This window comes from Moschus berezovskii, chromosome 10 (genome assembly GCF_049115385.1).
Source record: "Moschus berezovskii isolate FMDL1 chromosome 10, NW_MosBer_1.0, whole genome shotgun sequence".
Classification (NCBI taxonomy): domain Eukaryota; kingdom Metazoa; phylum Chordata; class Mammalia; order Artiodactyla; family Moschidae; genus Moschus; species Moschus berezovskii.
In genome coordinates, this window is record NC_142469.1 from 96,333,915 (window position 1) to 96,359,493 (window position 25,579).

The 25,579-nt window shown below is 42.3% G+C and overlaps 1 protein-coding gene and 1 long non-coding RNA gene across 15 annotated transcripts in view; one reads left to right on the plus strand and one right to left on the minus strand.

Moving 5' to 3' along the window:
• Window positions 1-11,932, plus strand: part of LOC148776363 (uncharacterized) — a 140,055-nt gene extending 128,123 nt beyond the window's left edge. Inside the window, exon 4 of the long non-coding RNA XR_016038453.1 lies at window positions 11,833-11,932. This is a non-coding gene — a long non-coding RNA (uncharacterized LOC148776363). The remainder of the gene's footprint in view (window positions 1-11,832) is intronic.
• SYNE1 (spectrin repeat containing nuclear envelope protein 1) overlaps window positions 1-25,579 on the minus strand; it is a 491,794-nt gene that overhangs the window by 136,608 nt on the left and 329,607 nt on the right. For 11 of the 14 annotated variants that reach the window (XM_055433423.2, XM_055433430.2, XM_055433426.2 and 8 more), the window contains 8 exons: window positions 25,011-25,184; window positions 20,930-21,121; window positions 13,584-13,718; window positions 12,530-12,639; window positions 7,165-7,321; window positions 2,652-2,783; window positions 2,318-2,473; window positions 1,378-1,587 (listed from right to left, as the gene is read on the minus strand). In XM_055433423.2, coding sequence (XP_055289398.2) covers window positions 1,378-1,587; window positions 2,318-2,473; window positions 2,652-2,783; window positions 7,165-7,321; window positions 12,530-12,639; window positions 13,584-13,718; window positions 20,930-21,121; window positions 25,011-25,184 — 1,266 coding nt within the window. The remainder of the gene's footprint in view (window positions 1-1,377; window positions 1,588-2,317; window positions 2,474-2,651; window positions 2,784-7,164; window positions 7,322-12,529; window positions 12,640-13,583; window positions 13,719-20,929; window positions 21,122-25,010; window positions 25,185-25,579) is intronic. The other 3 variants (XM_055433419.2, XM_055433425.2, XM_055433422.2) reach the window with 1 other exon arrangement.

Consider the following 25,579-nt stretch of genomic DNA (forward strand, 5'->3'; position numbering starts at 1 on the left):
CCTAAAGTTTATCAGTGGCTTTTGCATTTGTTGAAGTTTGTAGTCATAAGAAAAGTCGCTTAAGCACACAATTACTCAGTTGGTAGTGAAACTCCAGTCTGGGACTGCTGCTGCTGCTAAGTCACTTCAGTCGTGTCTGACTCTGTGTGACCCCATAGACGGCAGCCCACCAGGCTTCCCCGTCCCCGGGATTCTCCAGGCAAGAACACTGGAGTGGGTTGCCATTTCCTTCTCTGGGACTGCTGCTGCTGCTAAGTCACTTCAGTCGTGTCCGACTCTGTGTGACCCCATAGACGGCAGCCCACCAGGCTTCCCCGTCCCCGGGATTCTCCAGGCAAGAACACTGGAGTGGGTTGCCATTTCCTTCTCTGGGACTGCTGCTGCTGCTAAGTCACTTCAGTCGTGTCCGACTCTGTGTGACCCCATAGACGTAAGCCCACCAGGCTCCCCCGTCCCTGGGATTCTCCAGGCAAGAACACTGGAGTGGGTTGCCATTTCCTTCTCTGGGACTGCTGCTGCTGCTAAGTCACTTCAGTCGTGTCCGACTCTGTGTGACCCCATAGACGTAAGCCCACCAGGCTCCCCCGTCCCTGGGATTCTCCAGGCAAGAACACTGGAGTGGGTTGCCATTTCCTTCTCCAATGTGTGAAAGTGAAAGTGAAGTTGCTCAGTCGTGTCCGACCCTTAGCAACCCCATGGACTACATCCTACCAGGCTCCTCCATCCATGGGATTTTCTAGGCAATAGTACTGGAGTGGCTTGCCATTGCCTTCTCCGTCTCTGGGACTAAAAGACAGTAAGTCTATGGAGTGAAGACTGGGAAGTAACAGAATGCATTTTTAACACAGATAGGAGTAATCAGGGCACAGTCACTTTCAGCGGCCCCCACCGGTATTACGTATCTAGGGTTGATTCTGTGTTACAGCACTTCCTGTATGCTTCTTTGGTCTTATGAGATGGTTGGATAGCATCACCAACTCTATGGACTTGAGTGTGAATAAGCTCTGGGAATTGGTGATGGACAGGGAAGCCTGGTGTGCTGCAGTCCTTGGGGTCACAAAGAGTCAGACAAGACTGAGCGACTGAACTGAAAAGAACTCAACGTCAACTGGAAATTATCATTATAATGTGCCAGACATATGGCTTTTACTGGTTGAATTTAAAGTTCTATTCAGTCCTCAGTCTGACTGGCTAGTTTCCTCAATGGAAAGCATAAAACATTTTGTTTTCTATTCCTCGAATTCAATCTCTTCTTCTGTAATGTTCATGCATTTTGTACCTCTGAAAGAAAGGAGGTCTAGATCACACCTCAGTAAGATCCTGTTTACTGCTGAATGTAGCTGGAAGATGGTGAAACATCTCTTGATAGTGCCTTACCTGGAAATTTAGTATCTGCTGAAGTCTCTCCTTCATCTGATGACATCGCTGACTTACTACTGAGTCTAGCAAAGATAACCTGCCCAAGAGACAACCCAAAGTGTCTTCAATAACATCTCGGTTATCACCATTCTCTGGAAAGGCTTGGGAAAACAAGTTCTTGTTCTTATCCATTTCTTCAGACATTTCCTTAATATCTTTGGCAAGAGTCTGGGATTGATAAGAAAGTGCACGTCAGTGTTTAGATCTATGAATTTATACATGAGTCATTTCTTCGAAGAAAGCCCATTCCATGTTTCTTACTGTTCAGTGATAATTATGTCCAAGGCAAGCTGGACCACTTTCATATACTTCTATAAACATTAGGCAAGTTACTGCTGGAGAGATTTTTCTCAGAAACTTTATATCATTCACTAATAATAAAATATAATACTAATATTTGGTGAAAACATGAGTTTTCTAAAGTGCTATTTAGAAATTCATAATTATTATTTTTAGTCTGTTTTTCAAATATATTTATATATGTAATTCATATATTTCTATATCATACATTTGCAGTATAGAACAAGGCTTCTACAGACTTTTCAGTGTTTTCTGCCTCCTACATACACACAAAAAAAGCATAAATATTCAAAGCCTATGAGGGAGGGGATGTATGTATAATTATGATTGATTTGCATTGTTGCAGGGCAAAAACCAATACAACATTGTAAAAAAATTTAATTGTAAATCAAAAAACAAAAATACAAAAACTAGTATGTTTCAGAGTTTGTTCTACTTAGGCAGTTCTTTTCCGCTCTACGCTGCTTGGAAATACACATTTATACCTTATTACAACTGTTTTATGCTTCACCTTCTTTATACATAACATTAATTATCCAATGTCATCATTTCAAGTGCCTTGTAATGTACCCTCACAGACACAAGCTGCCAAACTTACCTCTTGGTTGAAGATGCAAGTTTCCGTCTCTTCTGGTAAAAGGGCTGTGGCAACAAATAATCGTTCCTCTACATCATCCAGCCAGGTAGAGGTGGCCGAGACCCCATCATACAACTTCTGTTCCAAGTCAATGTTCTGCTTCTTTGTCCCTCCACCCTGAGAAACAAAAGGGAAGGACAAAGAAGTCTTTACAGTGTTTTGAGGAGTCAAAGAAAGATACCAGGATGAGATGCTGGGGTCCAGTGGCTCTGCCTTTCCGGTCTCAACAGCTCAGCTCAGGGGATGGGGCAACCTCATGGGGTCCCAGATCCACAGACCAAGCACACAGCCCCACCTGGGATGAAACCTCCTCGAAGACCTGGTTCAATCCATCCAGCAAAGACGTCACCGCAGATTTATCCTGTGCCTGCCCGTCGCCTTTGTACAGTGGCACGCCAGACAGGAGCCGATTGGGCCTGCTGCAGAGCTGGAGGCAGACAGGAGAGCTTCTTTAGGACCAGACGTACTCTGTCCAGGTGTTCTCATTTAGACATGCACACTGAGACAGACGCTGGAACAGCTGTGTTTATGGAAACCTCTGCTAGAGAAAGATGACCTCTACAAGATACAGTGTCCACTAAACATGGCGACCAGGTTCAGCAGTGGCAATGCTTCCTGTGATGGACCAAAAAAGTAAAGAAAACAGTGGGGAAACTGTCTGAATTCTCCTTATAGCCTTCCTCTCAACTTATCTTGGTTTTAGCACCTCTTGTTTTAGTCGATCAGTTGTGTCTGACTCTTTTGCAACCTCATGGACTGGAGCCCGTCAGACTCCTCTGTCTGCTGGATTGTCTGGGCATGAATCCTGGAGTGGGTTGCTGTTCTCTTCTCCAGGGGATCTTCTCGACCCTGGGATCGAACCTGGTCTCTTGCATTGGCAGGTGGGTTCTTCAGCCCTGAGCCACCTGGAAAGCCCTGGTTTTAACACTACTCACGATAACTAGGGGCTTTCCAGGTGGCACTGGTGGTTAAAAAAAAACCCATTTGCCAGTATAGGTAGACATAAGAGACTGCGTTCAATCCCTGTGTCAGGAAGATCCCCTGGAGAGGGGCACGGCAACCCATTCCAGTGTTATTCCCTGGAGAATTCCACGGACAGAGAAGCCTGGTGTGCTACAGTCCACAGGGTCGCAAACAGTCAGACGCAACTGAAGCAACTCAGCACGCACGCACGTGTGATAAAGAATCCACCCGAAATACTGTAACCAGATTGACCCCTTGGCTCTCATGATTCCTTTACTTTCCCCCTAAACTCTAGGTGGCTTTCCTGGTGGCTCAGGCGAACCCTGGGTTGGGAAGATCCCCTGGAGAAGGGAATGACTACCCATTCCAGTATTTTTGCCAGGATAATCCCATGGACAGAGGAGTGTGGTGGGCTACAGTCCATGAGGTCACAAAGAGTTGGACATGACTGAAGTGAAAGAGCATAATGTCTCCCCAGTAAGGACCAGGCTATGACCTAGCACTCAAACTCTTAAATGATGTTTCCAATCAAACTCAGTGCCCTATAGTTTTTTAGATCACCTCGTCCTCATCTTACTTTTCAGCTTGATTGCTCATTATCCTCGAAGCTCGCCAGCTTCCTTCCCCACTGTGGCTAGAATGCCCGCCACCCAACATCTCTCTGTAACCCACGGTCTTAAATTCCACACCGACCCTACCTAGCTGCTTTCCACTTTTTAATAAATTTTGTTTCCTTTTCAATTCCTGCTTATGGAGCCTCCCTGGCTGCTTAATTTTTCAGAAACGTAGAACACATTTTCTTAGTGTTACAGGTACCTAGGAGCAGGAAGTCATATCTCATCCTGAGGCCAGGTGGGGTGTTCTGCACAGAGACGCTAAATGCAGTGAAGGTGAACAAAGAAACACTGCTCTGAGAGAGATGCCTTTCAACCTAGTCTACATAAGACCAAAAAAAAAAGGAAATAAATAAAAGTGCCTACTTTTACAATTGAGAATAGTAGTATACCATCCAGTGTACAAACTGTCAGTAAGTTAACGTAAAAAAGGAGGAAGTTTCGAGTTAAACACACCTATGTCCCCATCCCAGACCTGCCTCTTCTTAATCATGAGACCCTGAGGAACTGTCTAATCTTCCCAAGCCTTGGGTGCATGGGTGGTTCAGTGGTAGAATTCTTGCCTGCCATGCGGGAGGCCTAGTCTCATTTCCCAGCCCATGCGGCCACAGGGTCCCCTGTTTTTATTCTGGGCTTCCCAGTTGGTGCTAGTGGTAAAAAACCTGTCTGCCAATGCAGGAGACACGGGTTCAATTCCCGGGTCCATAAGACCCCTAGAGGAGGGCAGGGCAATCAATACTTGAGTGTTCTTGCCTGGAAAATCCCATGTGCAGAGGAGCCTGGTGGGCTGCAGTCCATGGGGTCACAAAGAGTCGGGCACGACTGAGTGACTAACACTTTCACTTGACTTACAAAAATCAGAAAAGGCTGCAGTCCCCGATGCAGGACTGTAGATATTCCTCATAAACAAAGGAAAGGGGAAATCCTACAACATGCATAGTGCTGTAAAGCACAGGAGAACTGTATCAGAAACCAGGAACTCAAGCCATGAGTCTGAGCAATGTTTGATCAGGGGTGTGAAGAAGCGTTCTTTCAAAGAGAGGTAGGAAGTCTAGGCAAAAGGTACAGGGACCTGTGTGCCAGGTGGAGTCTGTCTCCAGGACAAGGCCTCTGGGAAGGGAGGGCTTTCTGCTCCCCAGGACCAGAGCTGGTGACATTCCTGTGAAGGTGTTAGTCGCTCAGTCATGTCTGACTCTTTGTGACCCATGGACTGTAGCCCACAAGGTTCCTCTGCACATGGAATTCTCCAGGCAAGGCATTCTTGTGGATGGAAGCAGAGAAGATTCCTGGACAGGGAGTGAGAAGGTATGAAATGCCCAAAATTTTGTAAGAAGAAACAGAAATGAATGGCTCTGTAGCATTTATACAGGGCTCCCAGCAGACCCTGACCTTTAGACCGGCCCCCTGCAGGTGATTAGGGCAAGGTGTACCTGTCCTAGTTCCTGCTTCATCACCTCCTGCCTTCCCCTCCTCTGATGCTCTGTAACTACTGATACCCTTTCTCTCCCCAGCTCAGTCTCTCCCAGCTCCTAAGCTAATCCTGGCCAGATCAGTGACAACAGCAGCTCCCCAGATCACCAGTAAAGGTCCTAGAATGTACTCTGACGATGCTGCCACTCGGGAGTGGCCAGTGCAGAGCTGACCTGGGATCTGAGACAAGACTTCTATCTTCACCGTCCTACTGTACCACAGCTGTGGTGAGCATCACAGCCTTCCCCTATTAGATCTTTAAGGGGTGGGTTCCTCTGACTCTTTTGTTCTCTGGCTTCTGCTTCAGTTCAGTTCAGTTCAGTTCAGTCGCTCAGTCGTGTCAGACTCTTCGCGACCCCATGAATCACAGCACGCCAGGCCTCCCTGTCCATCAACAACTCCCAGAGTTCACTCAAACTCATGTCCATCGAGCTGGTGATGCCATCCAGCCATCTCATTCTCTGTTGTCCCCATCTCCTCCAGCCCCCAATCCCTCCCAGCATCAGAGTTTTTTCCAGTGAGTCAACTCGTCGCATGAGGTGGACAAAGTACTGGAGTTTCAGTTTAGGGTGAACTAATAGCTGTTTTGCAAGCCATGAAATTAAAAGACGCTTACTCCTTGGAAGGAAAGTTATGACCAACCTTGATAGTGTATTAAAAAGCAGAGACATTACTTTGCCAACAAAGGTCCGTCTAGTCAAGGCTATGGTTTTTCCAGTGGTCATGTATGGATGTGAGAGTTGGACTGTGAAGAAAGCTGATCGCCGAAGAATTGATGCTTTTGAACTGTGGTGCTGGAGAAGACTCTTGAGAGTCCCTTGGACTGCAAGGAGATCTAACCAGTCCATTCTAAAGGAGATTAATCCTGGGTGTTCATTGCTAAAGCTGAAACTGCAATACTTTGGCTTCCTCATGCGACGAGTTGACTCACTGGAAAAGACTGATGCTGGGAAAGGTTGGGGGCGGGAGGAGAAGGGGACGACGGAGAATGAGATGGCTGGATGGCATCACCGACTCTGTGGACATGAGTTTGAGTGAACTCCGGGAGTTGGTGATGGACAGGGAGGCCTGGCGTGCTGTGGTTCATGGGTCGCGGAGAGTCGGACACGACTGAGCGACTGAACTGAACTGAACTGAATAGCTGTTATCTATCTGGAACCTTCTGTCGCTATACTTAATTCCACTGGATTTGGCTTGCTTGGTGGAATCAAGTCCAGCATCACACAAGGACCCGCCCATCTTGGGAACCGGCCTATAGAGGGGTTGGTGACCGCTGTAACTGACTCTGAATTCCCCTTCCTTTAGCTCCACTGAGGTCCCAGTATGTTTCCCATTAAGATCTTCTGAAATGATTAAATACTGGAAGTAGCAATGGAAAATAACATAACATGATAATTTTCTGACAGATTTGTGGCATTTCTTTTGGCCTGGATGTGTATATCCTTAATTTTTAAAGCTGTGGGACACAGAAGCAGGGGCGGGGCATTTATATGTAATGGTTTTTGCTAATGAGTCATCAGCTATTAATATGCTCTGAGAACAGTATCTAGCAGTCACATAAATTTTTACATACAAATATATAATTATAAAGGGACATGTGAAACAGGCTTGTTAAGAAGAGTGTAGGATGACTCATTTGTTTTCTGTCTTATTTTGGAATTGATAATGAAATATGGATTGCTGCACAGTTATATTCATTCCCATAGCATAAGCTGTAAATCTTCTCTGTTAGTTAACATGTAAAAGCAAAATGTTCAGTACCACTTGGTCTTGCTCCTGCTCCAGAACATTCTGAAGTAGTTTCTGCTTGGTGCTAAATTCTTGATGTAGGCTTTCCCATTTCATTCTCATCTGGTCTTCAGCAGGTGATTTCTCCCCTTCCATCCCCAACTCCTGGGATAACACATCAGGTTTTTCGCTATTAGAAGAATAAATAATCTAAGTTTACAATGTGCATAAAAAGGCAGTAAGTTCTAGATAATTTATTACGTGCACTAGATCTGGCCTCTGCAATTGGAACCAGATTATCTCAGACATTGGCTTACACTTTAAAAATATAAATTAAAACAGAAAACTTGAGACTAATAGTAAAACAAGTATATTCTTACTGATCTTAAAATTGAACCATGAGGACAATAAATTTAAAAAAAAAACCCTGAAAATAGCTCAGCATTAAAGATAAAAATAATTGTAACTTTTAGAATCAGAAAGCATATGATCAGAGCAGTAGCCTTTGACAAAGAGCCCACAAATTAAAAAACCCTAACAATATTGCCCAGTCTATTGAGAGTTTTTACCCTGAGTCTAAAGAAAATACTACAGACCAGGTTTCAGGACATGGAAAAGGAGTACAGAAGGTGGAAGGAAGGCACAGCAGTATCATCCTTACAGAGGAATGACTATGGCTTTTGAGGTGAGACACAGCAGGGTTCCACAGAACATTAGATCTGTGACTCTGAGCAATTTGCTTCATTTCTCAGAGCCTCCGCTTTCTCATCTTTACAATGAAGACTGTACTTACTGTGCAGAAGTATGACAACTAAATTTGGAGAAGAGATGAATAACGCCTCTGACCCTATCTGATAAAAAAACAGCCACTAAATCAGTGGGGCCTAACGCTGATGTTAACGGCAATGATAAGAACCTGGGAGACTCTAGTTCCAATAGGTCCTAGTTTGTCTTCAGGGGTACTGAAGTCCTAACTAGAATCATGTCATCCAAAAGCCGTATTATGCTAGACAGTAATTGTTACTTTGATGGAAACTTTTGATCAAGTGAAGGAAAAAAAAATAAAAACTTTATTGGCAGAATATTACACACTACACCAAAACCAACTCATTTCAGAATAAGTATTGAATACAATGGTTTCTTCAAGTAAGTTTGTTGAAGAAAGCCTTAAAAAATGATCTATAAGGCTATGATGCAAGAGTCCTATTTCTAGGATATATCTTAGAGAATCTTTTTCACCTGCACACCTAAAGACATGTGAGAAAGTTAAGTTCAACAGTACTAGTAAGGACTTCTCTGGAAGTCCAGTGGTTAAGACTCTGTGCTTTCACTACAGCGGGTACAGGCTCCATCCCTGGGGGGACCTAAGGTCCAACATGTCGCAGGGCACAATCAAAAACTAAAATAAAAAAATGCTAGGAAAAGCCAAAAAAAAAAAATGGCAATAGTGTAAAGGCCCATCAAGAAGAAAACAGAGGAGTTGTTATTATCACAAGATAAAATACTGTTAAGCAGTTAAAATGAAAAAACTAGATCTATATGTATCAACATGCATTGATCTAAAAATGTAATATTAAGTTAAAAAATAAAACTGATACTTCTAATTTTGTTTGTTATGTTAGTCTCTGGATTATCTGCTTTTTAAAAAAATCTTTTAAAATGAAAAATGTTTTAAAATTCTTCTGAAATTAGGACTTTCCTGGTGGCTCAGTGGTAAAGAATCCACCTGCCAATGCAGGAGACGGGGGTTCAATCCCTGGCCTGGGAAGATCCCACATGCCATGGACCAACTAAGCCATGAACTAACTAAAGCCCATGGGCCAACTAAGCCCATGCGCCACAACTATTGCTCCAGTGCTCTAGAGCCCAGGAGCCACAGAGAAGCCACTGCCACGAGAAGCCTGCGCAGAGACACTAGAGAGTAGCCCCTGCTCGCTGCCACTAGAGGAAAGCCCGAGCAGCAACAGAGACCCATCACAGCCAAACATAATTAATTACATAAAAATCACTTTCAAAAATTCTTCTGAAATTATATTTCTCCATTGTGTTCTTTTGAGATGGTGGACTATCGGAACACTTTTAATTCATTCATATTTATAAAACAATTTAGTATATGAAACCAGAGGAGATTTAATATCTATATAGTCTTATATTGAATCATTGACACATAAAATGCCACCAGCAGGTCAGTTTTAAATTAGAATACAGCTTTTCTTTTCCCACAGAAAATATTCTTCATTCCCTTTGATATTTATATTGATTAATTTCCAGTTGAATTTTCTTAGTAATCTTGAAAGGACCCCTTCAATTATCCAGTACATCACAAAGTACTTCTTTATTCAATGAATCTGTAACCATGAAGCAAGTCACACCACTCCCAAAGGGATTTTTACATAAACCAATTCACAGTTGATAGTCTTAGAAAATCAGCTAATACTGATTAAAGGCTGAATATACACTTTTTCCCCACAAATGTTATTCTGTTCTTTTAAAAATATAAACATGTTCTTCTTTTAGCTTCTGGATATTATTCAATTTATGTTTGTTTGTTTGATTGGTATATTTACCCGAGGCTTGAAAGGCATGACTGAACTGTAATCAACTAGGCTTAAATATTTTTCTAAAGAATTTGCATAAAAATTAAAGAATTTATAAGTAGTCTTTAGACTAAATCTTACACAGAAAGCCAGTACTGAACCGCAGATTTCTCTTTAAAATAGTCTTAGATTTGAAAGAGCAATTTATAGTTGTTTGTCTTTCATCTGGGCCCTTTCCAAAGCTAAAGGCTAAGGAAAGAAAAAAAAAAATATGGCAAGAAAGCTGCAGAAGGTTCTTACAGCTGTTTGTCATGACTCTACGTTTGATGAGGAAGCAACGTGTGGACGGGTTCTTTGTAAAAATAGAGTTTGGCAAAAATATTCAGAAAACCATGAGGGATGAGTAAACATCTTAGAAGAACCGGAAACAGAAAATGCAAAGTGGCGGCAAGTCTCGACTCAGTCACCATGGAAGAAACAGTTCCTCGTTTTAGATTTACACAGATACATGTTACGGTCTTATCAGCATTTCTAAGCATGGCCGTAACAGAAGAATTTTAAAATTCCATTATACTGTAACACAATTTTTACAGTATTAGGGTTATTTTAATGGAGTACCTGATTATAGATGTTATAATCTTATTCATCTCTATTCTTTTAAATTGATTATCTATTAGCTGCTATCAATATTTTTTATTCCTTTTCCCCCTTGAATATCTTCCTATTTCCTCGAATGTATACACATTTATAGTCAACACTTTTGTCATATGTCAGCAACATTATGTCAGCATTAATTAAATTTAAAAAAAAAAGAAAAGGAAAGAAAACTCTCCAAAGCTGACCTTAATAAAGTTAATTTTGATCGTCTACATCTAGTCAGGGTCTTACCCATACATATACTATATACTCAATTTATATAACATTTTTTACTTGATATCACAGACGGTTATTGGTATCGTTATGTAATTTTTGTTAAGATTATATAGGCAAAAATATTTTCTTAGGCTTTCTTTTTTTTTTTTTTTTTACTAATAGGTATTTCTGTCTTTTTATATGGTATTATAAATAGCATTTCCAAAATCATCTTTATAATATGCATTTCCTCCAAACAAATGCCCAGAACTGAGAGCACTGGAGTCCACGGGATTAAAGCTATTTGAGACATGATGGTTGTCAAAGGATGCTACTACTGAATTTTAACCTTTAATATTGCATGAACACAGAGGTTTTGCTGAAACTTTTTTTAATGTTTTAGATTTTAAAGATAGTTCTCCTATGTATCTTTTCAATTGACATTCACAGTGTTCACAACCTTTCCATGATGATGGCAGTCAATTATTACTCTCATTCTACTGGCGAGCAAACGAAGTCTCGGGGTTGAGTTCCTTTTCCAAGGTGACATGTGCAGAAGCAGAATAAAACCCAGACCTGCCTCACAATACAGGGACACTCACACTCTGCTTCCGTTTCTTTTCCTTCCTACCTTTTAAACCAGACCCTTCAACTTGAAAATTCTCCACTTTCTTTAAATATTCTTTCAACACTTTACTTTCCTGTGTGTAAGACTTTCAGTCTCACGCCAAACCAGGACTCAAAGCTCAATGCCTTTATATATAGAAATTGTAGAAACAGATCATCAAGAAGAGTTCCCTGGTGGTCCAGTGAAAAGGACTCCAGGCTTTCACTGAAGTAGTCCCAAGTTCAATCCCTGGTTGGGACACTAAGATCCCACAAGCCTCATGGTGCCATCAAATTAAAAAAAAAAAACAAAGTCAAGATACTTATAAGACACATACATTTATTTTTCAGAATGATATTAGAGGAAGATAGATAAGCTCTTGTAAGGGAAATGTTTTGCAGTTAGGTAAAATCATGCAGTCATAAACATCATGAATCTAATTTTATAATGCATTTATTATCTGACTTTCAAAAATGAAGCATTAAATAAGCATCATCACTGGTCAGACATGCTAAGCATACTAGAGAGAGGAAAAGGAAGTCAGCCATTGTAATTACTAGTTATACTTATGCTGCTCAACTAAATGTTCAAAATACAAGTAGATTTAATATCATAAAGTAATTATGAAATGATTAAATTATTGCAAAAGATGTTCAAAGTAAATTTTAAGGAAGATGTTTACTTTTATTATTTTTTTGTCCACAGGTCATGTGAGATCTTAGTTCTCTGACCAGAGATCGAACCCAGGCTCTTGGAAGTGAGAGCTGGAGTCCTAACCACTGGACCATTTTTCAAATGTCAGGAGAACAGTAATAAGAAGAGCACAGTGGACTGTCATCAGAGAAATGTAAAGCGAAACCACAGGGAGGCACCACCTCACACCTGTCGGAAGACCATACGCAGCAAATGTTGGTGGGGATGCGGAGAAAAGAGAGTCATGGACACTCTTGGTGGGAATGTAAATTAGTGTAGCCACTATGCAAAACAATATGGAGGTTTCTCAAAAGCTAAAAACAGAACTGCAATAGATTCAGCAATTCCACTCCTGGGTATATACTGGGAGAAAATAAATTCTAATTCAAAAATATACATGTACCCCAATGTTCAGATAAAGCAACCTGTGTCCATCAACAGATGAATAGTTAAAGAAGATGTGATATGTGTATACACACACACACACATACACACACACACACAAGGAAAACTACTCAGCCATAAAAAAGAATGAAAAATGTTTCTATTTGCAGCAATAGAGATAGATTTGGAGGGTATTATGCTTAGTGAAATAAGTCAGACAGAGAAAGACAAATACTGTATGATATCACTTAAATGTGGAATCTAAAAAATAAAACAAACTGGTGAATTAAAAACAAAAAACCCCCAAAGAATGAAAGAAACATACCTAACACCACCAGAGGTCTCTGCAGCTGAGTGTTGCGTTAGAATTTCCTCTCCAAGGCTGGCTACAGACTGGAGGAGGCTCTTTTGCTCTGCCAATTCCTGTTCCAACTCCTGCTCAAGGAAAAGGAAAAATCAGAACATCTTTGTTACTTTATGATTATTGTCTCCAAACACAGTTGTATGTCTAGAAAATCCTCAGAGAACTTTGGTACAATAGTATGTTTTTAAGTTAGCACATTACATAAAAGGTGTGGCTTAGGTAACTGTTCAGAGGTGTCTCCAAGCCCTCTGTAGCTTTCTTTGGCTTTGATAAAATAATGTCTAAATAACCTTGGGTGGGGAGGGGGGCGGGAATGAGAAAAGAAAATTTTGCTTGGCAATGGCGCCCCCAAGTGGTCAAAAATGCACTTTCACTTTTCAAAATCGATACTGCCTTGTTCAAGCCAAAAAAGATGCATGAGAGCAATAGCTCTCTTCAATTTCCCACCTGCTTGATAAACTGGATCACCATTGGACTCAGTTTTACTTTTTCACTATTGGTGAAAAAGTATTAAAATACTTTGAGAAGTATTTTAATATGCCCTATCCATAAAGCGAAGGTATTAATGAGATGTCAGTCTTTGAGTAATCAAAGCTCATTTGCTTCATAGGCAGTAATTTGCAATCCTGGTCTGTGATGGCATCTACTTGAGAGTTGAAAGCAAATTTCATAAAAAAGTGCAACTTAGATATTTACCAATTCTCCGAGGCTTTCCTGAGGTTTTTATTATATATAATAGACTCAAATAGGGGCAAGCTAGAAATAGAGGGCAGATTATAATTGAGTTACACTACTTTAAAACTAAGCACAAGCTTTTCTTAGAGAACCGACTCTAAAATGACCAGTCTTCCCAGTGGCCATAAGTAAATGGAAACAGCCAGGTTCTGCTTCTGTCCAAAATGAAGATAAAGGGGCACTCTGTGTTCAGCACAGAAGGAACTTGTCCTTCTAAAACATTTCTCTCAAGGTGCATGCTTGGCTGATCTGCAGGTAAAAGAGGCAGGAAGTGTGTTACTTTTTGTTGCTGGAGGCTGCTCTGTCGCTGGTGGGTCCATGCACTCCGAGCTTGAGCCAGCCATTCCTGAACCCCGGGGCTCTGAGTGGCAGCCAGGTCAGCATCGCTCTCCTCCTTCTCCTGGGCTGTCCCCTGCTTTTAACGAGGGAGAAATCAAGAGTCATACTACCCACAGGAAGACCTTATCCAAAACAGAGTGATGGCTCCTTTAGTGTGGTCTGAATAATAAAACCAAAGTGCCTCCATTTGGATGTAAAACCACATTAAAAAAAAAAAAAAAGGTAACACAAAACCCATGGAATTTATTATGGCATTTGCAGGAAGGAGAACAACAAATAGATGATTATACTCAGAAATATTAAGGGGGGGGGCACTGCCATGTCGAGGCTAGGCTTTTTAGCTGACTGATGTGGTCAGCAGACATTATTCTGGAATTTCTTCCACAAGAATATAACTCCAGGTCTTACTCCCTTTCCTATCCCCACGAGGACTAGACTCCACTGCCATCTGTTGCCACTCTGGCTTCGACAGAGGAGAAAGCCAAAGTAATTACCTATTACCTGGGCTGCTGCTGCTGCTAAGTCACTTCAGATTCATGTCGATTCTGGGCAGGGGTTTATTATTCCTGCTAGACTATTCTGATGGAATTTAACATTCTTCTCCCTAAAGCTGGAGAAGACTCTTGAGAGTCCCTTGGACTGCAAGGAGATCCAACCAGTCCATTCTAAAGGAGATTAGTCCTGGGTGTTCATTGGAAGGACTGATGCTAAAACTGAAGCTCCAATACTTTGGCCACCTCATGCAATGAGTTGACTCACTGGAAAAGACTCTGATGCTGGGAGGGATTGGGGATGGGAGGAGACGGGGACGACGGAGAATGAGACGGCTGGATGGCATCACCAGCTCGATGGACATGAGTTTGAGTGAACTCCGGGAGTTGGTGATGGACAGGGAGGCCTGGCGTGCTGTGATTCATGGGGTCGCAAAATGTCGGACACGACTGAGCGACTGAACTGAACTGAAAACACTGCATAGGCTTCCCTGGTGGCTCAGAGGTAAAGAATCTGCCTGCCAACTCAAGAGACGTAGAAGATGTGGGATCAATCCCTAGGTCAGGCAGATCCCCTAGAAAAGGAGATGGCAACCCACTCCAGTATTCTTGCCTGGACAGTCTCATGGACAGAGGAGCCTGGTGGGCTATAGTCCATAAGTTGCAAAAGAGTTGGACAGGACTAAACAACAAACAAAATATTTTGCATTAGAATGGAGTTAGTTCTGAATGAGCACCTTTCTACTAATGTGTATTTATATTCCAAAGGATAAATTACACCATGTTGGTTAGACATTCACTAAGTGCTTATCAGCACCCACTGTGTGTCAGGCACTGTTTGGGGCACTGGCAGGAATTGGAGGGGATTTATTTGGCTCAGAAGGCCCTGCTGTGATAACAGACAATAAACAGACAAGATAAACTGGGATGGTGATAAGACTAACAAAGAATGTGAAACTAGAGAATGGGCTGGAAAGTGAAGGGGGACGGTTTCTTAGGCTGGGTAGCAAGGCATCTTCAGAGGTGACAGCTGTGTTGTGTGTTGCCAAAGACGGGGCTTCCCTGGTGGCTCAGAATCTGCTTGCAATGCAGGAAACCCGGGTTTGATTCTTGGGTTGAGAAATCCCCTGGAGGAGGGCATGGCAGCCCACTCTAGTACTCTTCCCTGGAGAATCCCATGGACAGAGGAGTCTGGTGGGCTACAGTCCATGGGGGTCACAAAGAGTCAGACACGACTGAGCAACTGACACTGATACTGACCGACTGAGGGGTAGGGCCTCTAGGCCTATGGATCCGCTGGAGCAGAGGCCAGAGGGGAAAGAAACTTGGTGCCTCAGAGACAGCAGAGGAGGGGCAAGTATGACGGGAGCATGGGGAGGGGCCGGGGCAGGCACACAGGAAGGGAACAGTCTCGGGGGTGCTTCCATGGAGGAGTCATCCTACTGAACCGCTGCCCCCCTGGCCTCTGTGCTCTGCCAAATCTGACTTCAGCGTGGGGTCCAGCCACAACAGCTCACCTCACCTGACTGCCCACAGGACCCTTCCCTTCCTTTTCTTTCCAGAATCTTACAGTAACCCTTACAGGGAAATAGATGAGGTCTGTTTCCCTCTGTCTTACTCATTATAATCTCATGGTTAAACTAAAATGTTTGCAATCAGTGGTATCAACACTTGAGGGGCAGTGAAGGCAGCAGTGAAACCTACAGGTACCATTCATATTTACACTTCATCCCTTCCCGGATTCCGAGCCACCTCAGCTCACAGGTGCTTTCTTTCCTTTAAGATGATCCAGTTCGCCAGTAAAAGAATGTGCTTCAGATAGAACAGTGGGAGCACCATTGGTCTAAAACATGCTACCTGCATTTTGAAGGGTCTTCAGAATAGATGACAAGTGTTCAGTAGGTTCCCCACCCTCCCAGGAGCGCCTCTTTCAGGCATGCAGTAATTTTCCTGAAGGTGGGAGGCTTGGGGTGGTCAGGCATTCCTCCAGGACCGAAGCCCACACATTTCTGCATGAAGCAGAGTTTTCCTATCTGAGGATGCTCCATTGACCCAGAATAAGCTCTGAGACATGCTGCCTTTTCCAAGCAAGGATGAAACAGAAAGTCAGAAGGGACCTGTAGAGGATGACCCCAAAGAAGTCAGTGGGACAAGTTGAAAGCTGTCCTTAGTCAGAGGCCTGGCGACAAAACAGTGGCCATAGCCACGACCTGCTGACTCTCTTTTGTGAATTCCTGCCACTTCCTCTCTGTCTTGCCCTTCAGTAAAGGTTTGCTTTCACAGCCCAGCCTGGAGACTCCCGTGGAAACTTCTCAGGGCTCCAGCTCACCCTTCTCTGCAGGTTAACTACAGTTGACTGAGAGCTCTGATTTCAAATTCCTCACACCAACGAAAGAGACCAATTGTACTTGGGAAAATAACAATTGAAATGTCAGGTCTACAGGGCAGCTTAACCACATACACGCACAGACACATACTTAGATTCTAAAACAAAATCTAAGAAAGGGACTCCTATTTGACTAATTGAATCCATGGCTTTAAAAAAAAGGAAATTTATCAGCATCAACAGCACATGACTAGTATGTATTTTCTCTGTGGTTAGGTTTGGTTTCTCAGTTAATGAATTTTTCTCTGGCTGATTTCACTGTTTTGAAACCTAACCCTTGGACCACAGGAAGCAAAAAATGATTAAGGAACAGTTCAAATTTCATTCTCTTTCCCCTTGAGATATGAAGGTACTGACCTAAGGAATAAAATAATGGTAATTACACTCTCTGAGGTCTGATAACAGTTTTCTGACCTATCTAGGGAATAGGAAATAAGGTGGCTTTTATTCTTCACCAGGCTCCTGCTTGGGTGGGGCTATGTAAGCTGTTTATTTTGGAAATACTAGAAGAGTAACCATTTTTGCCAGGAACATTCCTTGGAAGACTAGTGAGGATTGGAAAATGCTAAACATTAAAACACTTCTTTAGAAAGCACTCTGCACCTTGGATGAATGATAATGTGTGAAAATGACAAGCTTATTACAAATAAAGATATCACATAATTCAAGAGGCATTGGATGCCTGTGTCATAGAGAAGGATGATAGAGACCGAGATGCTTGGACGGCATCACCGACTTGATGGACATGAGTTTGGTGATGGACAGGGAAGCCTGACGTGCTGCAGTCCATGGGGCCACAAAGAGTCGGACACAACTGAGCAACTGAAATGACAGAGAAGTAAACAATCTTGGGGCAGGGTGGAGGGGATTCACCGGAGTGGATTATTCACTGATAGGCGGCACTCACGCGTGTGTTTGTGCTCAGTCACTGTCCTGTCTGACTCTTGGTGACCCCACGGACTGTAGCCTGCCAGGCTCCTCTGCCCATGGAATTTTCCAGGCAAGGATACTGGAATGGGTAGCCGTTTCCTACTGCAGGGGATCTTCTCAACCCAGGGATCAAACCCGCAACTCTTCTGTCTCCTGCATCGGCAGGTGGATTCTTTACCACTGAGCCACCGGGGAAGCCCCTTATTCCGGGTTTGCTGCTGCTGCTGCTGCGTCGCTTCAGTCGTGTCCGACTCTGTGCGACCCCATGGACGGCAGCCGGGTTTACCTGGCGTCATTTTGGCACATTTCAAAAATACACAGTATTTTAATTGAGAATAACTTAAATTCATGTTTTAACAGAGAAAAATTTGAAATCACCTATCTAAAAATAAAATCTCTGTATTTCCACTTGTTTTGGTAACACTCAGGTTTTAAAGTGTTGAGATTTCATATATTTTATATTTTGTTCATGATTTAGATGGAAATGTATTGCATATTATTTCTCTAGCTTTTAATTTATATATAGGAAAGTTATGAATTCCATTTGAAGTTTTTTAATAAATTTTTTTTTTTTACTAAATTCTTCCATTGCTTTTAATAGTTTTCTGTTGACTAGGTTTGATGTTCCAGATCATATAATCATATGATTAGCAAAGAACTGAAAATACATAGTTTAGTCCAGAGAAAGATCATTATACTGAGAAAGCAGAAGCAATCGCAGTGAATGTGCACAAAGCTCTCACCACAGCATTTGTGCCGTGTCCCCTGCCAGCACCTCTACTCAAGTCAGTTGCTCCTGACACTGGTTCCAAGCCAATTCCCCTGCCCCTTGGATCTTATTTTCTCCCTTCTGCACAAGAAGACTTTTGCTGCAGTCTCACTTCTTTCTCATCAATTTTTCCTCTACTGAGTTGTTTCTGTCTCCCTATAAACACGTCATTGTTCTTCGGATCTTAAAATGGAATGAATTTCTTCTAACCTGCCTCTTATAGCTTATTCCATTCCTTTGCTCCCATGACAGAGAAACTCCTGTTCCCGCCCTCTTCCTCTCTAACTCCTCTCTCCCTTCTCACTTTCATTTCAGAGTGATGTTTGCCTCCACCATTTCGCTGAAATAGCTGTAGTTGGGGTCACAGAAGACCTGCGTGTTGCCAGATCCAGTGGTCAGTTCTCAGGTCTCATCTTACCCCACTTACCCTCAAGTGTCTCCCAAGCCCAAATCTTGGACTTCTTCCCACCTCACCGGTATTTCCTTCTTACTCTGTTTTTGTGGGTTCCTCCCCATCTTCCTAACTTTTCACACTGGAGTGCCCCAGGCCTTGGTCCTCTATCTCTCCTCACTCCCTTGGTGATCTCATGGGGTCTCAAGCCTTTAAAGACCATCTAGGCACTTCCCTTCAGTCCGGGGGTTAAGACCTGGAGCTCCCAATGCAGGGGTATGAGTTCGATCCCTGGTTGGGGAACTAAGACATGACTTATGGCACGAACAACAACAAAGAATCTCTAGAGGCTGACAGTTCAGTTGAATCCCAACAGCTGATTGACAGTGGATGGGCATCTCAAATCTAGCCTGTCCAAAATGAAACCAGTGGCCTAATTACTTCTCCTTCCCCAAGTGTTCCTCGAGAGTTTTCATTTCCTAATTATCTACAACCTGCTAAGTGCTCATCGCCTCTGACCTCCTAACTGGTCTCTCAGCTTCCACCCTGGTCCCTACAGTAGCTATATCTGATCTTGTCATTCCTCTGTCCCCAAACACTCTAGTGGTTTCTTATTCTCCCCAGAGTAAAAGCCAAAGTTCACACGATGCCTACAAGGCCCTTTGCAGCCTGGGCCCTCGTTACCTGGCTGACCTCTCTCACCTTTCCCACGCCGCTCCAGTTGCTGGGCTCCTTTAAAACCAGGCAGGAGCCCACCTGGGAGCCTCTGCCCTTGCTTCCCCTCTCTGAGCCTGGAATGCTCTTCCTCCGCGGCTCACTCCTTCAAACGTAAGCTGAGGGAGGCTTCGCTGGTCACACTGTTTAAAACTGCAAATCCACCCAGTCCCAGCTTTCTTTATTTATATGCGTTATACTATTTCACCTACAGCTCTTATCATCTTCTAACTTAGCATATAATAACACACCTTAATTTTATATTACTGTCTCCCCCAAACATAATCTCTTGAAGATGGACTATACAGATATATACACATATGGATAGATTTTGCCCTTGCTCCTTCACTCTATCATATAGAATAGTGGCTGGCACATAGTGGCTTCGCAATAAACATTTGCCTAATATTTGTGTAAGATAATAGTTCTAATATGTAGAGATGAAAAACAAAATCAAAATATTAGACAATACTAGTATGCAAGGTACATGGGGAGAAATCTGAGTGAATGTGTTATGAGTTTTTTATGTTGATCTGGAGCAAGAATAAAATAACAACTTAGAATTTATTAGGTATGCGTGGTAAAAAGCAGAGAGAAAAAACAGAGGAAAGTATTCAACTACCTAGAAGCGAAAGTTAAAATGGAGAAAGAAGAATAGAAAGAGCAGGACAAAATAGAAAAAAAAAAGTAAGAATAAAATTTCAGACATATCAGTAAACATTTAAATAGATTAAACCTGCTCTTTAAAAGTCAGAGTTTTTCTGATTAGATGTGCTTAAAGCCAACAAAATATACTTAAATGTTCTTTATATGAAACAAATCTAAAATATAAGGACTCAGAAAGGGTTAAATCAATGGAAAAGTGAAAGATATACCAGGCAAATATTATCCAAAAAAAAGCTCTAGTCATCTAAAACAAAAATCACTATTGGGAAACATGAAGGACACTGCATGATAGTAAAAATGTTCAATTCACCTGGAATACATGACAAGTCTAAACTTGTGGGCAGTAAATAAAACAGTCTATCTGGAAAGTAGAACATAGGAGTTATAAAGGAGAAATATAACACTGCCACAGGGTATCTTAATCTATGACTTAATCTATGTTTATCTATATTTAAACATTTTCTTTTAAATGATACAGCTGCTAGCTTTTGGTAATTATTTTCATTTTCTTTTCTTTTCCTATGCTGCAATTTCCAGGTCTCTGGATTCAAACAACTCTTACAAAGCCTATTTGGAAATCTATGCCAGGGATTTCCCTGGCGGTCCAGTGGCTAAGACTCGGAGCTCCAAATTCAGGGGGCCTGGGTTCAATCCCTGGTCAGGCAACTAGATTCCACATGCCACAACTTAAGACCCTACACAGCCCAACGAAAACCGAAGATCCTGAGTGCTACAGTTAAGACCCAGAGAGGTCAAATGAATAAATATTAAAAACAAACAAAAAGTTATGCCAGAATGTGTGTGAAGCAGGTACATACATAAGTATGTGCTGTTCCCCAGCCATCCCCTTCATGTGTCCTGTGCTCAGAAGGGCAGACCAGTCTTGGGCAAAGATGAGCCTCTCTATAGCGCCATGCTCATGGCGTGGCTGGAGCCTCACCTGGATGTGGAGTTGCCTGTCCTGCAGCGCCCTCTGCAGCTCCAGGAGGCTCCCCTTGAGGGTTCTCAGCTTCACTGCCAGCTGCTCGGCCTCGTCCTTTGTGTGAGCCTTCCCCTCCAGCAGCAGGTTTTCATTGTGGACCGAAAGCTCTGATAAGGCCACCACCTTCTGCTCTATTTCCACCAGCATATTCTAGAACAACAGAAATAAGGTTGAAATTGACACAGCCTGGGCGCCTCTGCAAAGACCGTGTCTCACAGTGAAACCCACTGCTTCCTTAAGTGTTTCATCAAAACAAATTGCCTCCTGGTTTGCTTTTATTCCCCCTAGTTTTCGTACAAACTTCAAGAGTGGTATATAGGTTTTAACAATTCTTTGAGCCTCCTAACTTTTCTCTTATTTAAGATTAGATGTTATACAAAAAACAAAAAACAACATAGGGGAAGCACATTGTGTATAGCCAACAGATAAGGAGAAAAGACTAGGCCTTAGCATTACCCCATTATGACTGTTCTATTATTTTAGTGTTAGAGGTGGCTCCATGGTGAAAGAATCCACCTACTAATGCGGGAGATGCAGGAGATCCAGGTTCAGTCCTTGGCTTGGGAAGACCCCCCTGGAGGAGGATATGGCAATCCACTCCAGTATTCTTGCCTGGAGAATCCCAGGGAGCGAAGAGCCTGAGGGCTACAGTCCAGGGGGTCGCAGAGTTGGACACGACTGAGTGACTGAGCATGTATGCAATGCATGTGCACACATTATGCTTGTGGCTAATAACAGTGAAGACATCACATCATCGACTCTTTGTGTCAATTTAAAAAGGAATCTTTTTTTTTTTTTTTCAAAGAAAAATGTTTCGAAAGGGAGTTTTCCCAGACTAGTGCTCTTTTTACTTGATTTTTATTATTTTTGTCTTTTTTTATTTTTTTGGCCATGTCACCTGGCATGCAGGATCCTAGATACTCAATCAGGAATTGAAATATGCCCCCTCCATTGGAAGGGTGGAATCTCAACCGCTGGACCACCAGGGAAGTTCCCCTGTTTTTATCTATAATATATAACGCATTTTTAACTTCACATTTCTGAAAGTTTTCCTAAGAATTTCACATTCACTTTCTAGTGTTACAAGATTTTTTTCTAAAATGGAGGCGAAATCCAGGAAAGAAGTGAAAATAGTCTCCCCACGTCTCAAGATTTAAAGCAAAAACCAAAAACAGAAAAACTAAAAAATCTACCAAAACAAATAACAACCATACTATTTTCTACAGAAACTCTTCTGCTTTCCTATACCTTAAGTCTGAACTCTTTGAAATGTACTTTCTAATTTATATTCAATTATATATTAATAAGAAAGGATTGTACAAAATCAGAATCACTACCATCAGCTTCTAAGAACATAAGTGAGATCCCCAAACCTAGAAGTAAACGGAAGAGTGAAACTTTTCATGAAATGGGCCTTAAAGGGTCATTTCTTGAGGATTACTTTTGAGAAACTAATATTATTCTGTGCAAGACTGCCTTTTCCATTAGGCACGGCTGTCACAGAGCTGAAGGCCCCTAACACTCCAAGGGGCCCAAGAAAATGTCTTTCACTTCTTTTAAAATCAGAGGAAAAGTGATTATGATAATAATTAACATGTAATGATATCACCTCAGGCTTCCCAGGTGGTACAAGTGGTAAAGAACCCACCTACCAATCCAGGAGACATAAGGGGTGTGGGTTCGATCCCTGGGTCAGGAAGATCCCCTGGAGGAGGGCACGGCAACCCTCTCCAATATTCTTGCCTGGAGAATCCCATGGACAGAAGAGCCTGGTGGGCTACAGTCCACGAGGTTGCAAAGAATGGGACACGACTGAAGCAACTTAGCAAGCACCCACGATAAACTACCCTAGATTATATTAGTCTCTGTACCCAAACCACTTACAAAATACAAATATAAGAGGTTCATGGAAACAAAGTACCCTGGGCCCCAAAAGTCATAACAGGACCCTAATTCCATATAATAGCCACAGCTATGATTATACTACTGGCTCAAATGCCAGATTTATTTGCATGAGGAACTATCACGTATTTGTGTGATTGCATAGGCTCTGAGTTTTGAAAAATATTGCCAAAGCATCACTTCAATACTTTGTAAGAGTCCTGAAATATATTATCTAAACTATGCACCTTACGTATAACTATAAAAATAGAGACATCAAAAAGGAAGAGGTGGGAGTAATGATGAAACATAATTTTGAAATGCTAGTGCATGTGGTAATCTCAAGTGCTAGAAGGCAATGCTAAAAATACATGTCTCTTTTCAGAAAAGTAACTTTAGAAAAGATGATATAAGAAATAGAAAACACTGGCACATGGCTCTCTATTCTCCACCATCAGGGCAGAGACACTTTGAAGACACTTAAAAAAATTGTCCACAGACTTCCCTCGTGGTCCAGAGGCTAAGATTCTGTGCTCCCAATGCAGGGGGCCCAGGTTTGATCCTTGATCCGGGAGCTAGATCCCACATGCTGCAACTAAGACACAGCATGGCTAAATAAATAAATAAAATAGTTTAAAAGTTTAAACTTATAAGTTGTACAAAGAATTAAAAAACCTAAATTATAATAATATTATAAAATCTCAGTCATAAGGGATGACCAGAATGATATACTATGTATTAAGAAAAAAGATGGCGTTCATAATTAATGTCTGTGCATATTTCCTTCAGTCCCACATGCATGAAGTCATGCACACTGATATTTATCCTTGCAGATTAGACTGGGTTTTCTAGAGACTTGCTGCTGGTTAAATGAAAGAGCTTTTAAAACAAACTTCACCCACCCATAGTGTAAAGTCTACTATGATGATACTCTTTGAAGTCAATGAGTGGTACATGGGAGTTCAGCATCTATTCTCTATGCTTTATACACGTGCTTGAATGTTTCCATAATAAGCAGGTAAGAAAATAATATTACAGTAAAAACCTTGATGTCATTACCGCTTACATTAATTGCTAAAGACTGCATGTTCAGGAAGGAAATTAAGAAGACAACCTTCCCATCTTGAGTCTGGCTGCCTATAACTACAGTTTCGCCAAGTTTTCCAAATAACATTTCTGAATTAAAAACAAAATTGTAACGGCCCACCTATTCTGTTGTATATCCAGTCACTGATACTAATTCTGTGCATTAGGTACTTATATTCCTTATTAGCCACCGAAACAGATACTATAAATTTGACATGAGTTCAAGCAAGCTCCGAGAGGTGGTGAAGGACAGGGAAACCTGGCATCCTGCAGTCCATGGGGTCGCAAAGAGTTGGACGTGACTGAGTGACTGAAAACAACAAGTCTTTAAAAAAAAATGTCCTTCAGGAAACTGAAAATTTTCTAAAGAGTAGATACTCTTGGTAAAATTTTCAAAAGACTAAGCCCACATCTGATTTCAATTAAGCTTTTATAAGACACTGTTTTTCTTCTAAATCTGGAAAGTATATGGATTGTGAGAAATCACATATCCATACCACAGTTTGTTACCAGTACACTTTTCCGCAGTTAAAAAACATGTCTTGTGGGACCTTCCCTAGTAGTACAGCAGTTAAGAACTGGCCTTGCAATGCAGGGACGTGGGTTCAATCCCTGGTCAAGTGTATGTGCGTGCATACTCAGTCGTGTCTGACTCTTTGCGACCCCACGGATTGTAGCCCGCCAGGCTCCTCTGTCCGTAGGATTATCCTGGCAAGAATCCTGGAGTGAGTTGCCATTTTCTCCTCCAGGGGATCTTCCCAACCTAGGGATCAACCTGTATCTCCTGTCGCTCCTGCATTGGCAGGCAGATTCTTTACCACTGAGCTACTTGGGAAGCCCCCTGAGATCCCTGGTCAGGGAATTAAAATCTCACGTGCTAAGGAGCAAGGCCGTGTGCTATGATTACCGAGCCCACATGTTCCAGAGCCCATGCACCACAACTAGAGAATCTGTACTCCCCAACGGAAGATTCTGCATGCCTCAACTAAGACTCGATGCAGCCAATGATAGATACACTTTTAAAAAGTTTGCCTAATGATGTTGGCATACTCCTTTGAGACCATTTTTGTACCTGGCAGTCCACTAACTGGGCCTCCATGTCCATGGGCTCCTTGGGTGACCCCAGGGCAATGTCCAGAGTGGCCTTCGTGCTCAAGAGCCAGTGGTCCAGCTGATCAGCTTCACAGCGATACCTGTGCAGGGCTTGTTCCTGTCTCTGTTCCTCCAGCTGATCGTTGAGTTTCTCCTGATGAATTAAGTAGGAGGGAACACAGATCATCCTGAGGCAAAATCACCAGGACTCAACACAGAGAGCAGTGGTTCCCAGCCCTGACTGCACATCAGAACCACCTGCGAAACTTCAAAAACAATCCCCGGTGTTTAGACCATGGTACAGACCTGTAAATCAGAATTTCAGGAGGTGAGCCTCAAGAGTAGCATTTTTTAAAAACTCCCACAATGATTGTATGCCTGGAGTTATCTGTTCTTAAATAATATACCTACAGAACAAGGCAGATAATGTGGATGACAGAAAATGGCCAATGGTGTAAGACAGTAGGTAACCTGACTTCAGAGTTCGGGAGACTGTAGAGTGTAGTGGGGACTATGGCAACTGAAGAACATATTTGGTTCACCTAAAAG